The sequence below is a fragment of the Cnephaeus nilssonii genome (assembly GCF_951640355.1).
Source record: "Cnephaeus nilssonii genome assembly, chromosome: 20".
NCBI lineage: Eukaryota > Metazoa > Chordata > Mammalia > Chiroptera > Vespertilionidae > Cnephaeus > Cnephaeus nilssonii.
Genome location: NC_137091.1, coordinates 51,576,561 through 51,594,776, shown reverse-complemented (window position 1 = coordinate 51,594,776; position 18,216 = coordinate 51,576,561). Strand labels below are relative to the sequence as shown.

The 18,216-nt window shown below is 49.3% G+C and overlaps 1 protein-coding gene across 4 annotated transcripts in view; it reads left to right on the top strand.

Annotated features, from left to right (window-relative positions):
- LOC307092733 (uncharacterized protein) overlaps window positions 1-15,072 on the top strand; it is a 28,644-nt gene extending 13,572 nt beyond the window's left edge. For 3 of the 4 annotated variants that reach the window (XM_079760151.1, XM_079760149.1, XM_079760150.1), the window contains 3 exons: window positions 2,131-2,465; window positions 3,532-3,658; window positions 12,332-15,072. In XM_079760151.1, the coding sequence (XP_079616277.1) occupies window positions 2,190-2,465; window positions 3,532-3,658; window positions 12,332-14,487 (2,559 nt within the window). In that variant the 5' untranslated portion in view covers window positions 2,131-2,189 and the 3' untranslated portion in view covers window positions 14,488-15,072. Of the gene's footprint in view, window positions 1-2,130; window positions 2,466-3,531; window positions 4,538-12,331 lie in introns of those variants that run through there. The other variant, XR_013812878.1, reaches the window with a different exon arrangement.
- The last annotated feature ends 3,144 nt before the right edge of the window (window positions 15,073-18,216 follow it).

Sequence of the window (18,216 nt, the reverse complement as noted above, 5' to 3'; positions counted from 1 at the left end):
ACATTTTATATATATATATATATATATATATATATATATATATATATATATTTAAAAACCGCAAGTATCCTTGTATCTCAAAAACAAGGAAAATCCTTGTTGTTTTAGCAAAGTGGAAAAGAACCAAATTCTAATTCTGTATTAGCTTATTTTTTTATTTTTAAATTAATTAAATTTGTTACTCAGGAGAGTGCATGCTGAACCTTCATTTTGAGGGTTTTAAAGACTTGGTTTTATTATTTCTGGAGAAGTGTTATGGAGTGAGCAAACTACAGAATGGTATAACTGTTAAAAAAGATTGTTTCTGGGAAAATAGAAAAAAGACCAAAAGAAAAATAGTAGCCCTGGCTGGTGGGCTCAGTGGTTAGAGCGTTGTCCTGAGCACTACAGGATCTTGGGTTGGATTCCTGCTCAAGGGCACATCCCTTAGTTACAGATTCAATCTCCAGTCCAGGTGCAGGCAGGAGGCAACTGATTTGTCTCTCACTTTGATGTCTCTCTCTCTCTCTCTCTCTCTCTCTCTCTCTCTCTCTCTCTCTCTCTCTCTCTCCCTCTCTCTCTCTCTTACTCCCTCCTACTCTATAAAAACTCAATGGAAAAAATATTCTCCTGTGAAGATTAACAACAACAAAATAAGTTAAAAAGAATGCTTCTGGGAGAGGTTGGACTGCAGTATTATCAGGTATTTACGTTTGGTATCCTGGGCTTTCAGCATGAGTGATACCATGTAAGCCTGTGGTGTTTCTTCTTTAATTTTTTTATTGGTTATTTTTTATTAAAAATATTTTTATTTCAGAGAGGAAGAGAGATAGAGAAACACCAATGATGAGAGAGAATCATTGATCAGCTGCCTCCTGCATGCCCCCTACTGGGGATCGAGCCTGCAACCCCAGGCATGTGCCCTTGACCAGAATTGATCCCGGGACCCTTCATTCCGCAGGCCAACACTCAACATACCAGCTAGGGCTATGTTATTTTTTATTAATCCTCACCCGAGGATATTTTCCCTTTTATCTTTAGGAAGAGAGTGGAAGGGAGGGAAGAGGAGTGGAGAGAGAGAGAAACATGAATGTGAGAGAGACACATGGACTGATTGCCCTACTGCATGCACCCCAACTGGGGATGGGGATTGAACCTACAACCCAGGTACATGCATTTGACCGGGAATTAAACCTGGACTGACGTGCTAACCATTGAGCAAAGTCGGTCAGGGCAATTTTTTCTTAACTTTAGACAGAGATAAAACACACACACACACACACACACACACACACACACACCCATTTGTTGTTTCACTTATTATATATTCATTGGTTGATTCTTGTATGTGCCCTGACCTGGAGTCAAACCTGAAACCTTGATGAATCAACAGGACCCACTGAGCAACTGAGCTACAGAGTCAGGACCAGCCTGTCATTTTCTTTTCTTTTTTAAAAATATATATTGTTACTGATTTCAGAGAGGAAGGGAGAGGGAGAGAGAGAAAAAGAAACTTTAAAAAAAATATATATTTTATTGATTTTTTTACAGAGAGGAAGGGAGAGGGAGCGAGAGTTAGAAATATTGATGAGAGAGAAACATCTATCAGCTGCCTCCTGCACACCCCCTACTGGGGATGTGCCCACAACCAAGGTACTGGAATCGAACCTGGGACCTCTCAGTCCACTCTATCCACTGAGCCAAACCGGTTAGGGCGAGAAAAAGAAACTTTAATGATGAGAGAGAATCATAGATCGGTTGCCTCCTGCACTCCCCACAACGGGGGACCAAGCCCACATGTGCCCTGACCGGAACCGTGCCCTCACCGGGAATTGAACCCGGAGCTCCTGGTTCATAAGTGGACGCTCAACCACTGAGCCACACTGACCCACACCAGCCAGCCGCCTGTGGTTCTGCTTCAAATAGCCTGTTGTTGTGAAGCTCAGATAAACCACTGGATTTGCAATGGGTGCCTTAAGTGGGGGGAGCAGAGAGCCCTTAACCTATCCTAAGGTCCATATGGTCAGATTCCAGTTTTTGCTGCAATTTACAAGGAGCAGGCCCCTCACGCAGTCGAGCGAAACTACAGGATCCCTCCAGGGGCGTACGTTCCAGTGGCTCAGGAGGCTCAACTCCCTTGTGTCCTTTTAGCTCTGGAAACTACATTACCCAGAAGACGTTGCGCTGAGTTGAGGCAATGACACATCAGGATGAAAGAGTTGCCTAGAGAGCTCCTGGACTGGAGGCGGGACTTCCGGCCTCTTTCTGCAGCCGTCCATATTTGCAGGTTGGCCTCGGGATTCTGGCGCCAGAGCCCCTTTTCAGGTAACAAAGCGGGAAGGCGCCAGGGCCGTCGTCCTCCGCGCACGGGTCCGAGGCTGGGTCGCGCCCCAGTGACCAGCGCCGGAGGCCGGGAGAGGGACCGTCACGTCCACGCCGGCTCCCCGCAGGGTCTGATGGCGGCGGCCGCCAGGCGCCCAGCTGAGGTGAGTGTCTCCGGGGCCGCCCGGCCTCCCCCACCCCCCACCCGAACCCTGCAGCCCGGGGCGGGCCCGTCCCCTCCTGCAGCCCCGGCCCCGCTGGGTCACATTCGGGCGGGAAGGCAGGTCATCGTGGCGGTGCCACTAGTTGCTCAGAAAGACCCGAGTTCATTAGGAGCTTTTCCCTCTTGCTCTGCATCTGGGTCAGGGTGCGGGCGGGAGGTGGTCGGTGACTCCATGGGAGAGAGGACCCTCCGCAGGCGCCTGCGGCTCCGGGAGGAGGAGGCGTGGAGATGAGATGGCATTGCGGGCAAAGCTCCTGCCTTTTCCTTCCGGCTTGGAGCCCCCAGAATGTGCGGGTGCGCTGGGAGGGGGGTGGGAGTTTCCGGGTGGCGGGGGGTGAGACCTGGCGCTCCTACGGTCCCCGCGGAGTGTCCCTGTGCCCGGTGTGGAGCCCTCAGGCCTGGGGTGGCGGGAAGGGTGCGTGGAGGGAGGACGCGGTGGCTGCTGGGGGGGACCGCACGGCAGGGGGAGGGGCCGCGGGCCTCCGAGCTGCAGGGGAGCTCCGGGGGGCGGGTGGGGAAGCGGGGCCAGAGGTGCAGAGGGGGCCTTCCCAGCGGCGTCTCCCCGAGTGCGTGGCTGTGGGGGTGCCGTGGGGACGGGAGGGGAGAGGGGTGCAGTCTACAGAAGGCTGTGCGTAGTGGGGGGAAGTGGGAGTTAGGGGGGGGGCGAGCATTGGGGACTGACAGGTGGAGCCTGAGCCCCGGCTTGGCGGGGCCCTGTCACACTCTGGAGACCCAAGGGGAGTGCATGCCATGATGGGGGCCTGCCAGCCGGGACCAGAGCTGGATCCGTCTCTGTGCCCTCCTGCCTGCTGTTGCTGAGGGCAGACCCTCGGGCATGAAGGGACCCTGAGGACAGGGCGGGCACCCCGGCACCTGTGCCCACCTGTGCAGTTCCTCTGAGGGGGGAGCTTTGGAGGAGGGGGAGTGAGGGGTAGGTGCGTGGGGAGAGGGGCTGTGGGTTCTCAGGCACAGAATGTTCACGGTTTCCTCTGCCCCCGTTCCTACAGGCCAGGGTGACCTTGGAGGACGTGGCCGTGCATTTCTCGCAGGAAGAATGGAGGCTGGTGGACGAGGCTCAGAGACGCCTGTACCTGCGTGTGATGCTGGAGAACTTTGCCCTTGTGTCCTCTCTGGGTAAGACTCAGCCTCACCAGGGACTCGGACTGGACTCTCCTCCCTCCCCCTCTCCCCTCTCAGTCCGCGGCCTGGACCTCAGCACGGCTGCCTCCCCAGGTGTCGGGTGGCTGCTGTATGGGCAGGTCCGGTGGGTTTGCACTGCCCTCTTCTCTCCCCTGCGGTCCCAATACTGAGCCCTTTTGGGAAGGATTCAAGGTCAGTCAGTAGCATTCATCGAGCTTCATGAATTCGCCGTTTTGCCCTCAGTGTCTGGGCTGATGTCCAGATCCGAACCCCTTCCGTCTCCCGGGGTTTGGTCCCTTCCTGTCGCAGCCATTCCTCCTTCCTGCCTGTGCCCGGACCTGCAGGCGTGGTCTGGGTCGTACTTATCTGAAGCCGGGGCTCCTCTTTCCGCTCCTGCACAGCGTGTCGGGTTTAGATCTGTTTTCCTCCCCGCACCCTCCATAACCTTGTCGAGATATAAACTTGTATATATTAAAGTGTACAATGTGCTGTTTTTATATATTCAGAGTGCTCCCCAAATGTATACAAACTTTAACAACTGATAGCTAAATTTTGAAAATGCAATGTATTTTAAAAACACTGCCTTTGCCCTAGCTGGTTTGGCTTGGTGGATAGAGCTTCAGCCTGGGGACTGAAAAGTCTTTGGTTTGATTCTGGTCAGGGGCACATGCCCGGGGTTGCGGGCTCGATCCCCAGTAGGGAGCATGCAGGAGGTAGCCGATCAATGATTCTCTCTCATCATTGATGTTTCTATCTCTCTCTTTCCCTCTTCCTTCCTCCCTGAAATCAATAAAAATGTATATTTTTAAAAACCGAAAACACTGCCTTTATAATTATTCAAAGTATGTATACATTTTTGGTGGACACCCTATATCTATATATATATATAAATAAAAGAGTAATACAAATTGACCATCACTCCAACACACAAGATGGCTGCCCCCATGTGGTCAAAGATGGCTGCCCCCATGTGGACACAAGATGGCTGCCACAAGATAGCCAGCAGGGGAGGGCAGTTGGAAGGGACCAGGCCTGCAAGGGAGGGCAGTTGTGGGCGATCAGGCCAGCAGGGGAGGGCAGTTAGGGGTGACCAGGCCAGCAGAGGAGGGAAGTTGGGGGCGACCAGGCCTGCAGGGAAGGGCAGTTGGGGGGGGACCTGGGCCTGCAGGGGAGAGCAGTTGTGGGGACCAGGCCTTCAGGGAGGGCAGCCAAGGGTGACCAGGCCTGCAGGGGAGGGAAGTTAGGGGCAAACAGGCTGGCAGGAGAGGAGTTAGGCATCAATCAGGCTGGTAGGGGAGTGGTTAGGGGGTGATCAAGCTGGCAGGCAGAAGCAGTTAGGGGCAATCAGGAAGGCAGGCAGGCGAGCAGTTGGGAGCCAGCAGTCCTGGATTGTGAGAGGGATGTCCGACTGCCCATTTAGGCCCGATCCTACTTGTATCGGGCCTAAACGGGCAGTCTGACATCCCTCGAGGGGTCCCAGATTGGAGAGGGTGCAGGCTGGGCTGAGGGACACAACCCCCCCATGCATGAATTTCGTGCACTGGGCCTCTAGTATATATATAAAAGGCTAATATGCAAAGCGTCCCCTCGGGAATTTGATCACTTGCTATGACGTGCGCTGACCACCAGGGGGTGGCATGGAACGAAGGGAGGCCCTGGCCAGCAGTCAGAAGGCCCCAATCAGCCCTGATCCCAGGCCAGGCCAAGGGACCCTACCCATGCACGAATTTCGTGCACTGGGCCTCTAGTAGTAAAATAATTCCCATGCTGAAGTTAATTAAACATATAAAGCTAATTTATTATTTTTTATGCTAGGAATGCAAAAGATCTGTCGATAAACTTCAAGTAAAACGTTATTAACTATAGTCAGCATGATCCTAATTACATGCTCAGAACTCACCCAGCTTATAATGGAACGTTTGCTGCATGTTTTGACCACCCCATTTCCATTTTCCCCTACACCCCAAATCCTGGCATTCTACCCTTTTTCTATAATTTTGACTTTTTTTTTTTAACACTTCAACCATAGTGCACAATGCTTCCATTATATCTCTACCTGCACCAACACTTACCCTTGCCTTTTGGATGCTGGCCATCTTAGCTTATTTATTTGTTTTTGTGCCAAAACCGGTAGGAAGAACACCTTTTAATATCTTTGGACATTGTTAGATCTTCGATCAAATGTGTATTCAGGTTTTTTGTCCATTTTTTCATCAGATTGTTCCTTTGCTGATGAGTTGTTGAACACCTTCTATATTTAAATTCTTACCCATTATGTGACAGCCCTCACCAATACTTTCACACCTTCCATTGGGTTAGTTGCCTTTTTTGCTGTGCAGAAGCTCTGTGGTGTCCTGGTGCCTGCCTCATTTTTACCTTTGCCCTTGTTGTCTGCTCTTAGTGTCATCCAAAACATCTGCCAAAACCCATGTCAGAGACCTTTGTTGTTGTTGTTTTTTCCCCGAGGAGTTTTACGTTATTATTACATTGAAGTTTTAATACTTCCCAAGTAAATATTTGTGGGTGTTTTTTTTCCTCAACACTATTTACTTATGTATTTTTTAAAACGTGTTTTTATGGCTTTCAGAGAGAGGAAGGGAGAGGGAGAAAGAAACATCTATGAGAAACATGGATGGGCTGCCTCCTGCATGCCCCCTACTGGGGATTGAGTTGGCAAACCAGGCATGTGCCTTGACCAGGAATCGAACCGGCAGCTTCCTGGTGCGTGGGAGGACAGTGAACTAACTGAGCCACTCCAGCTGGGCTATCTATACTAATAAAAGGGTAATATGGTAATTAGACCGGGTTGACCGGCCATCTTCCGACTTCCTTCCACACAAAGCCAGGGTGGTGGGGGGAGAGGCAGAGGCAGTTAGGGGCAATCAGGCCGGCAGGGGAGAGCAGTTATGGGCGAGATCAGGCTGGCAGGGGGTTAGGGGCAATCAGGCCAGCAGGGGAGGGCAGTTGGGGGCGACCAGGTCGTCAGGGGAGGGCAGTTGGGGGCAAACTGGCCTACAGGGGAGAGCAGTTGGGGGTGACCAAGCCTGCAGGGATCGGGCCTAAACCAGCAGTCAGATATCCCTCTCGCAATCCAGGACCACTGGCTCCTAACCACTCACCTGCCTGTCTGCCTAATGCCCCCAACTGACCTCCCCTGTAGGCAGGCCAGTTCGCCCCCAACTGCCCTCCCCCACTGGCCTGGTAGCCCCCAACTGCCCTCCCCTGTTGGCCTGATCTCACCCCCAACTGCCCTCCCCCGCCGGCCTGGTCGCCCCCAACTGCCCTCCCCTGCTGGCCTGATCTCACCCCCAACTGCCCTCCCCTGCCGGCCAGTTCGCAGTTGGACATCCCCTGAGGGGTCCCGGGTTGGAGAGTGTGCAGGCCAGGCTGAGGCACATCCCCCGCCTTGTGCACGAATTTCGTGCACCAGGCCTCTAGTGTATTGATATTTAGAGATAGGAAGAAGGAAGAGAGAGAGAGAGAGAGAGAGAGAGAGAGAGATTGATTTGTTGTCCCAGTTATTTATAGATTCACCAGTGCACGAAATTTGTTCACTCGGGGGGGGGGGTCCCCTCAGCCCCGCCTGCGCCCTCTTGCCGTCCAGGAGCCCCCGGGGGATGTCCCACTGCCAAGGAGCAGCGCTGCTGCATTCGCCAGCCGTGAGCCTGGCTGTGAGCGGCGTGCCCCCTGGGGGAGTGCACTGACCACCCGGGAGCAGCTCCTGCATGGAGCGTCTGCCTCCTGCTGGTCAGTGCATGTCATAGCAATTGGTCGTTCAGCCGTTCAGTCGATTTGCATATTAGCTTTTTATTATATAGGATTGTTTGATTCTTATATGTGCCTTGACGGAGGATCGAACGTGCAAGGCTTTTCAGGAAGATGCTCTAAGCATTTGAGCTACCCAACCCAGCCAGGGTCCCACACCATTTATTGAAGAGACTTTTTTTGCCCGTTGTCCAAGAGTTGTTGACCACATATGTGGGTTTATTTCTGAGCCGTCTAATTCTGTTTCTTCAATCTGTATGTATGTGTGTCCATTGGTGTTTGTTTTGATGACTGTTTTTCAATATATGTTTATTGATTTCAGAGAGGAAGGGAGAGAGAGAGAGAATCATCACTGATGAGAAAGAATCATTGATCGGCTGCCTCCTGTACGCCCCCCAATAGGGATTGAGCCCACACCCCAGGCGTGTGCCCCAACCGGAATTGTACCATGACCTCCTGGTCCATAGGTCGATGCTCAACCACTGAGCCTCACTGGCCGGGTGACAACCTCATTCTTGTCATGCCCCATCTCAATTTTTGTCACTTTTTTTTTTTTTTTATCCATTTGAACACTCTGGGATAGTATATGTCTAATTTCTTAAATTAGGCCAAGACTTTCTGTTTCCCCAGCTCAGTCACGGCCTTTGAAACTTTCAGTCGAGAGTTGTACCAAGTCTTCCTACTGGGTAATTTGAATTGAAGGAGAAAGAATGAGTGTTTTAAACGCCCTGCGTTCTCCTCCTGGAGGCCTAGGGGCTGCTATGGCCCTAGGAACATCGGGGGAATAAACGCCTCCCCTGAACCCTGCAGTCTGTGGGAGTGACAGAAAAAACTGTCCCCCCTTCAACGGAAAGGGAAACAGAAAACAGGTCCCACGCCTGATCTCTCCCCACCCCCACCCCCACCCTTATCCCCACAAGGTCTTCTCAAGCCTCTTAAAAGGTGTCAAGGAGAAATGAAAAAATAAATGTTGCCTTCTCTACAACTGTTAATAACACTGTGTATGTAAAGAGTAAGAAATAAGAACTATCTCAGGTGTGTTTTTTTTCATCTATTGGAAAAATATTTGACACTAAAGCTAGTCTGAGTTCATTTAATGTCTTTTAAAGTTATTAACAACATATGTTTGCTTTACCTGGGTTTGTAGGAATAAGTTGTGTGTTTTTTTTAAAGTATTTTTTTATTGGTTTCAGAGAGGAAGGGAGAGAGATAGAAACATCCGTGATGAGAGAGAATCATTGATCGGCAGCCTCCTGCACGCCCCCCTACTGGGGATGGAGCCCGCAACCCAGGCTTGTGCTCCTGACTGGAATCAAACCCGGGACCCTTCAGTCTGCAGGCCGACATTATCCATTGAGCCATACCAACTAGGTAGGGCAGGAATAAGTTACTGTTTTTATCTCTGTTACAAAATTTGTAAAGAAAATGGCCTCAGTAATAGTTAACTTTAAAATCTCATGGTTTTTAAGAAACAAGTAGAGCCCAATTCAAGGTTTTCGATAAACCTACTACTCTCTTAGTCCCTTTTAGTTTTGCCTTTTGACTTGGGGTCTACTTATTTGTAAAATGATTGTGTTAATCATTTTATCAGAAACTTGATTAAATTTCAAGGAAAATCATCTTTCGCCCATCTGTATTAATGTTTTATACTTCTTATTGCCACCTTCGATAAATAATTATTTCATATTATTTCATAACAATATATAATCCTTACATCAAGCATGTTTGACAAGCTTCCCAAGATTTGAATTTTCAGAATTTTTCTTAACCTAGAAGTGGCTTAGAGTTATTCCAAAGAGCTCCTGGGTACCTCAAGGATTGATTCTTTCTCCTTACAAAAGAGAATTTTGGACTTATCAGGCCTATTCAATGTTTGAAAATACATTGTCAAATAAAGAAGTGATAACTATTCCCTGGCTGGTTTTGCTCAGTGGATAGAGCATGGGCCTGTGGACTGAAGGGTCCCTGGTTCGATTCCGGTCAAGGGCATATATGCCTGGGTTGCAGGCTCGGTCCCTGGTGGGGGGCGTGCAGAAGGCATCCAATCGGTGATTCTCTCTCATTAATGTTTCTCTCTCTCCCTCTCCCTTCCTCTCTGAAATCAATAAAAATATGTTTTTAAAAAAATGATAACTTTGTTTTATTTCTTTTTATCTTTTTGTTACTTCTCACCCGAAGATATTTTTCCATTGATATTTAGGGAGTGGGAGGGTGGGGGAGAGACAGAGAGAAACATCGATGGGAGAGAGATACATCAATTGGTTGCCTCCTAAATAGACTGGGGCTGACCAGGGATCAAGCCTGCAACCGAGGTATGTGCCCCTAGTGTGGGGTGTGCAGGAGGCAGCCAATGATTCTCTCTCATCATTGATGTTTCTACCTCTCTCCCTCCCCCTTTCTCTCTGAAATAAAAAACGTATTTAAAAAATAACCTCGCCCAGCTTGCGTGGCTCAATGGTTGAGCCTCCGTCAACCTGTGAACCAGGAGGTCACCTGTTTGATTCACAGTCAGGGCACATGCCCGGGTTGCAGGCTGGATCCCCAGCGTGGGATGTGCAGGAGGCAGCCAATCAATGATTCAATGATTCTCTCTCATCGTTGATGTTTCTTTTTCTTTTTAAAAAAGATATTTTTATTGATTTCAGAGAGAGGAAGGGAGAAGATATAGGTAGAAACATCAATGATAGAGAATCATTGATCGGCTGCCCTCTGCACGCTCCCTACTGGGGATAGAGCCCACACCTGAGCATGTGCCCTTAACTGGAATTGAACCTGAGACCCTTCAGTCTGCAGGCCGACGCTCTATCCATTGAGCCAAACCAGCTAGCGTTCATCGTTGACGTTTCTATCTCTCTCTCCCTCTCCCTTACTCTCTGAAATCAATAAAAATATATTTTAAAAAAATTTAGAACAAATAAACTAATTCTCCTCCCCCAGAAAAGGAGTTTTTCTGTCCTTGTTGTATTGAGTGAACCCTTGCCAGAGAAGGTCCGAGGGCCTCCACACAACACTTTTCAAATGTGTCGTCTTTAGGATGGACCAGTGGTCGGCAAACTCATTAGTCCACAGAGCCAAACATCAACAGGACAACGATTGACATTTCTTTTGAGAGCCAAATTTTTTAAACTTAAACTTCTTCTAACGCCACTTCTTAAAAATAGACTCGCCCAGGCCGTGGTATTTTGTGGAAGAGCCACCCTCAAGGGGCCAAAGAGCCGCATGTGGCTCGCGAGCCGCAGTTTGCCGACCACGGGGTTAATCCTTCGCTTTTTGCCTGTGTGTGTCTTTGAAGCTTCCGTTACCCTGTGGGAGGCAGCTGTTCAGGATCTTTCAGGCGAAGTTTCTCCGCAGAGCAGCGCGTGGGGGAGGCTATGGCGTGCTGCTCCCCGGTAACGAGTCTGAAGAAAGCCATTGGCAGAGGAAATAAATTGTGTGCTCAGCCTCTCTTCGTTGTCATACCCTGTTCGCATCCTTCCCCTGATGGGGTTTCCAACTATTTTGTGAACTTAGAACCGGAGCAATACACTACAGTTAGGCAATCCTACAACTGAATGCTTTTTTGTTTTGTTTTTAAATATATTTTATTGATTTTTACAGAGAGGAAGGGAGAGGGATAGAGAGTTAAAAACATTGAGAGAGAAACATCGATCAGCTGCCTCCGGCACACCCCCCCCGCCCCCCACTGGGGATGTGCCCGCAACCAAGGTACGTGCCCTTGACCGGAATCAAACCTGAGACCCTTCAGTCCACAGGCTGACGCTCTATCCACTGAGCCAAACCGGTTAGAGCTGTTTGTTTGTTTTGAAAAGCATGTCATACAGCCCTAGCTGGTCTGGCTCAGTGGATAGAGCGTCAGCCTGTGGACTGAAGGGACAAGGGCACAGGCCCGGGTTACAGGCTCGATCCCCAGTGGGGAGCGTGCAGGAGGCAGCCAATCCATGATTCTCTCTCATCATTGATATTTCTTTCTCTCTTTCCCTCTCCCTTCCTCTCTAAAATCAATTAATATATATATATTAAAAGTATATAAAGAAAAGCATGTCATACATTCATAACTACATGTATATATATATATAAGTATATATATGTATATATATATACTTATATATATACATATATATGTGTATATATGTATATATATATATAAGTATATATATGTATATATATGTATATATATATATATATAAGTATATGTATATACACGCACACACATACACACACACACACATACACTGAGTGGCCAGATTATTATGATCTCTGTACACACAGTAATCTGGAAGGCAGCTATGCTCACCACTATACCACTAATGCCTTTGCACATAATAATCTGGCCACTCAGTGTATGTATATATATATTAGAGGCCCGGTGCATGAATTTGTGCATGGGTGGAGTCTGGCCAGCCTGGCCAGGGGGAGGGGACGGGGGGTTGGCTGGCTTGCCTGCTGGTTGAACTCCTGAACGAGGGGACAATTTGCATATTAGCCTTTTATTATATAGGATATACACTGAGTGGCCAGATTATTATGCCTTCAGAGATCATCATCATCTGTCCACTACGTGTATATGTATATTTTTTATTTGTTTGTTTTGTTTTGATTTGAATCCTCACCTGAGGATTTTTTCCATTGATTTTTAGAGAGGGAAAGACAGTAATATTGATGCTAGAGAAACACATCAATTGGTTGCCTCCTGCATGCACCCCGACCAGGGCTCGGGCCTGGGAGGACCTTGCAACCGAGGAGTGTGCCCTTGACCGGAATCAAACCCAGGACCTTTCGGTCTGCAGGCGGATGATCTATCCACTGAGCCAAACCGGGGAGGGCTGCCACGTGAGTATGTGTGATGGGGTTCTCCCTTCCCTTTAGTCAGCGTGTGCTTCACCAGCATTTCTCTGCGTTCAGGTTGCTGCTGTGGAGCCGACGATGCGGAAGCACCCGGCGAACAGAGGGTTTCTGTGGGCGCCTCGCAGGGGAAGAATCCCAGGGCAGCCTCGTCTTCCCAGAAGAGACACCCCTGTGAGCGTTGCAGGCCGGTCTTGAGGGACATTTTCCACTTGGTCGAGCATCAGGGGACGCCACACAGCCAGAAGCTGCTGAGGTGCGGGGCGTGCGCAAAACGGTTCTATTTCCGTGTAAACTGTGACCAGCCTAAGGCGCAGCCCGTGGGAGAGGAACCCCTCGGAAGTGGTGCGGACACGGCCTCATTCGGGAAGAGCTGCAGCACCCACAGGTCAGGGAAGACCTTTACCCCTGAGCAGGGTGGGAGGGATGTCCTGCCCAGCGTGGGGCGTCAGCAGCAGCAGCTGACTCAGACCAGGGAGAAGCCAAACAAAGTCACCCCGTGTATAACTCCACAAAGCAGAGCAAGCCTTGACACTTCCGGAGAATGCAATAAAGCTTTTAACCCCCAACACGTGCTTGTTCAGGACCAGAATGTCCACACGGCAAGTCCGTGTTTTGTGTCCGCTGAATGCGAAAAGCCATTCCGGTACAAATCCTCATGTGTGAGGCGCCACAGAGTCCACGCGGGAAAAAGTTTTCACCTGTCTGGCGAATGCGGGAAATTCTCTCACGGAAGCTCAACCCTCCGTCAGCATCGAAAAATTCATGCAGGCCCGAGGCAGTACACGTGCAGCAAATGTGGAAAATCCCTAAGCCGCAAGCCTGCCTGCCTTTATCCCCGGGGACGGCACAATGGAGAAAACAAAAGTTACGTGTGCAGCGAATGTGCACAATCTTTCAGTCACGGCTCAGCGTTCCTTCGCTATCAGAGAGTTCACACCGGAGGAAAGCCTTATAAGTGTAACTCCTGTGCCAAGTCGTTTACCTCTGTTACTGGCCTCAGTTATCATCAGAGCGCTCACACGGGGAAAAGGCCTTACGTGTGCAGTGAATGTGGGAAGTCTTACATCACTCCCACGGCCCTTCGCTGTCATCATCGAGTCCACACTGGAGAAAGGTCTTACGACTGCAGCGAGTGTGGGAAATCCTTCAATAACCGGTGGAAACTCGTGCGACACCAGAGGATTCACACGGGAGAAAAGCCTTACGCGTGCGGCACGTGTGGCAAGTCTTTCACTAACAGCTTCACCCTTCGGTATCACGAGCAGGGCCACCTGGGAACGAGGCCTTACGAGTGCAGCGAGTGCCGGAAATCCTTCACCACGAGCTCCGGCCTCCGTTACCATCTCAGCATTCACACCGGAACCAGACCTTACACATGCAGCGAGTGTGGGAAGTCTTTTATCTGTCGATCAACCTACCAGTCCCACCAGAAAACTCACTCAGGAGAAAAGCCCTATGCGTGCAGTGACTGTGGGAAATCCTTTACCCGTAGGAGCAGCCTCCTCTATCATCAGAGGGTTCACACGGGAGAAAGGCCCTTTGAGTGCAGTGAATGTGGGAAATCTTTTACCAGGATCTACGCCCTTCATTGCCACAAGAGAGTTCACACGGGAGAAAGGCCTTACGAGTGCCGCGAGTGTGGGAAGTCATTTCCCACAAGCAGCAGCCTCGGAAAACATCGGAAAGTTCACCCGGGAGAAAGGCCTTGTGAGCGCGGCGAGGTTGGGAAATCTTTCGCCAGCGGTGACCTCTTCTGTTACCACCCGAGAGTTCACGCAAGAGAAAAGCCTTTCAATTGCAGCCAGTGCGGGAAGTCTTTCTCCTCTGGTTCCTCCCTCCGTTACCATCAGCGAGTTCACACGGGAGAAAGGCCTTGCGAGTGCAGTGAATGTGGGAAGACCTTTATCTATAGCGCCAAACTCCGTTACCATCAGCGAGTCCACACGGGCGAAAGGCCTTACAAGTGCAGCGAATGTGGGAAATCTTTTATCTACAGTTCCAAACTCCGTTACCATCAGCGAGTTCACACGAGCGAAAAACCTTACACGTGTGGTGAATGTGGGAAATCGTTTATCTATAGTTCTACGTTTCGTTACCACCAGAGAGTCCACACTGGTGAGAGGCCTTACAAGTGCAGTGAATGTGGGAAATCTTTTATCTATGGCTCCAAACTCCGTTACCATCAGCGAGTTCACACTGCGGAGAGGCCTTAAATGTGCTGGGAATGAGCGATTTCCTGCTCAGTGTCACAACACCGGAGGAAACATTTTGGGGAGTCCTTTGTCTGAATTGAAACTCCTTTATCTGAGTATGCACAGTGGGGAGATTCCCCGTAAGTTTTATCGATGTAGGAAGTGTGTGTGTGTAAGTATTTTACGCGTTCCGACTTTCCCAGGGCTGCTTCTCGGTGTGCGGAGCTCCTAGATTCTGAGGCTCATTCCTGCCCCCTTTCCCACCTGGCAGGTCCACAGACTTGCGATAGTCAACACCCCAATGTGCTTATGGAAGCTGACCTCCGGTCTCACGGATATTGTGGCAAAATATCCAGGGGTCAGCTTTCCTGTTATGACGAATTAGGACATGGACAAGCTGCAGTAATGAATTGGAGCTTGCAGAGCAATGACTGCGTGTTCCCAGGGCGTGTTCATCGAGGGTGATCATTTGTGATGAGATATCCCACCTTCCAGTTTATGATCTTGGAACTGTCTGCTGCTCATGACTTTGACTTATACAATAATTGAGAATTTACTCTTTTTAAAATATATATATATTTTATTGATTTTTTTTTTTTTTCAGAGAAGAAGGGAGGGGGCTAGAGAGTTAGAAATATCGATCAGCCCTAACAGGTTTGGCTCAGTGGATAGAGCATCGGCCTGCGGACTCAAGGGTCCCAGGTTCGATTCCGGTCAAGGGCATGTACCTTGGTTGCGGGCACATCTCCAGTAGGGGGTGTGCAGGAGGCAGCTGATTGATGTTTCTCTCTCATCGATGTTTCTAACTATCCCTCTCCATTCCTCTCTGTAAAAAATCAATAAAATATCTTTTCTTTTAAAAAATATATTTTATTGATTTTTTAGAGAGAGGGATAGAGAGTTAGAAACATCGATGAGAGAGAAACATCGATCAGTTGCCTCTTGCACACCCCCTACTGGAGATGTGCCCGCAACCAAGGTACATGCCCTTGACCGGAATCGAACCTGGGACCCTTGAGTCCGCAAGCCGACACTCTATCCACTGATCCAAACTGGTTTCGGCAATAAAATATCTAAAAAAAAAAAAGAAGAAACATCGATCAGCTGCCTCCTGCACACTCCCTTCTGGGGATGTGCCTGCAACCAAGGTGCATGCCCTTGACCGGAATCAAACCTGGGACCCTTCAGTCTGCAGGCCGACGCTCTATCCACTGAGCCAAACCGGCCAGAGTGAGAATTTACTCTTTTTAAAAATATATTTTTTTATTTATTTTAGAGAGAGGGAGAGGAGGAGAGAGAAACATTGATCGATTCCCTCATGTACTCGCTACAACTAGAGATGGAACCCGCAACCTGAACATGTGCCCTGACCAGGAATTGAACCAGCAACCTTTTGGTACATCAGACAATGCTCAACCAACTGGGCCACACAGGCCAAGACAAAACCTTACTCTATTTTTTAAATATATTTTTCAATTGATTTCAGAGAGGAAGGCAGAGGGAGAGAGAGAGAGAAACATCAATGATGAGAGAGAACCATTGATTGGCTGCCTCCTGCACGCCCCCTGCTGCGGAATGAGCCCATGACCTAGGCCAGTGGTCGGCAAACTGGCTCTCGAGCTACATGCGGCTCTTTGGCCCCTTGAGTTTTTAGCAAAAGCCAGTTTAGGAGTTAATAACAATGTACCTACTTATATAGTTTAAGGTTAAAAAAATTGGCTCTCAAAAGAAATTTCAATTGTTGTACTGTTGATATTTGGCTCTGTTGACTAATGAGTTTGCTGACCATTGGCCTAGGCATTTGTCCTAACTGGGAATAGAACCATGACCTCCTGGTTCATAGATCGATGCTCAACCATTAAGCCATACTGGCTGGGCGAGCTCTTACTCTTTCGTTTCTTTTGTTGTTGTTTTAATCCTCACTCAAGGATTTTTTTTCCCATTGATATTTAGAGAGAATGGGAAGGAGGAATAGATGGGGAGGGACAGAAAGAGAAAAACACTGATGTGAGTGAGACACCTCACTTGATCCCTCCTACACGCACCCCAGCTGGGGCCAGGGATAGCCCATGCAACCCAGGTAAGTGCCCTTGACCGGGAATCGAACCCATGACCCTTGGGTGCACAGGCCAGTTCTCTCATCACTGAGCCACACCTACTAGGGCTCTTAATTCTTTTTAACCTTGCTTATTTGTTTTAATGTATGGGGTTGTGTATGACCTGATTCAGGCGCTACAAGCATGAAGAGGTGAACAGCGTTTTAAGGGGCGGGGGGGGGGGGGGTGGGGGTCGGGGAGGTTCTCAAAATTTCTCTGCTTATGGACAGGCTGTACGATGGCAAAAAATAACTGGCTAGTTTTGACCAAATTTGATTGGCTGTGCACAGCCTCCCGGGAAGGACTGAAAGACTCTCTGGTCCTGATTTGTGTTGGAGGAGTCTTGGCCATGACCCTGAGGGAGCAGGTGAGATCCTCAGGTATACTCATGAGAGTAGCATGATGTTTCCTTCACCCAAAGCAGATCTCGCAGATTATACCAGCACTGTCATGGGGATCGATCTCTTGGGTCTCCAAGTGTCACGTGCCCTGATTTCCACCCGTCGCTGGGCTGTGCTCCGTGGTGGAAAGATGGTCCAGGGGAAATCACAGTTGGTACAGAAACACTGGCCCAATAGGGATTGGAGGAGATTCCAGCCAACCCGGCGGATTATTCCTCTTCAGAACATGCCTCTAGAAGCGTGCCTGTGACAGTGACTGCATGATGCGTGTACACACAGCTCAGGGCCCGCTGGCATGCTCATCTGGGGAAGCCGACATCATGGTCAGAAAAAATAAAAATGATCAAGTCGTTTTGTGGATTCCTGGAGTGTCTCATGTATGTCTGCCTCAAAGCAATTACTACACAAGAGAAGAATAGAGCCCTGACCGGTTTGGCTCAGTGGATAGAGCGTTGGCCTGCTGGGTCCCAGGTTCAATTCCGGTCAAGGGCATCTACCTTGGTTGCAGGCACATCCCCAGTGGGGTGTGTGCAAGAGGCAGCTGATAGATGTTTCTCTCTCATCAATGTTTCTAACTCTCTATCCTTCTCCCTTCCTCTCTGTAAAAAAATCAATAAAATATATTTTAAAAAAAAGAAGAAGAAAAGAGAGGCCTGTAGTCCATGATGTGGCTATTGAGCTAGGCCACATACCTGTTTACTTAGGTGGAAATGTTCGTTACTTAACATATTTTGTTATTTTGGGAATACTGATGCTTATAGACCATAAGAAGGAAGATCATGGAGTGAATCTAGCGTGGTCAAATTTATTTTCCAAAAAGATTGGGGCATAAAGTATGTTGTTGTTGTTTTATCTTGAGCCATTTTTTTTTCAATCCTCACACAAACAGCCTATATAATAAATAGGTAATATGCAAATTGACCCTCATGCCCTCACACAAGATGGCTACCCCCTTGTGGTCAAAGATGGCCGCCACAAGATGGCTGGCAGGGGAGGGTAGTTGTAGGCGACCAGACCAGCAGGGAACAGCAGTTAGGGGCGAGCAGACCTGCAGGGGAGGTATAGTGAGGGACGACCAGGCTGGCAGGGGAGGGAAGTTAGGGGCGGCCAGGCCTGCAGGGGAGGGCAGTTGGGGGCAATTGGGCCAGCAGGGGAGCAGTTAGGTGTCGATCAGGCTGGCAGGGGAGTAGGGGTGATCAGGCTGGCAGGCAGGCGAGCGGTTGGGAGCCAGCAGTCCTGTATTGTGAGAGGGA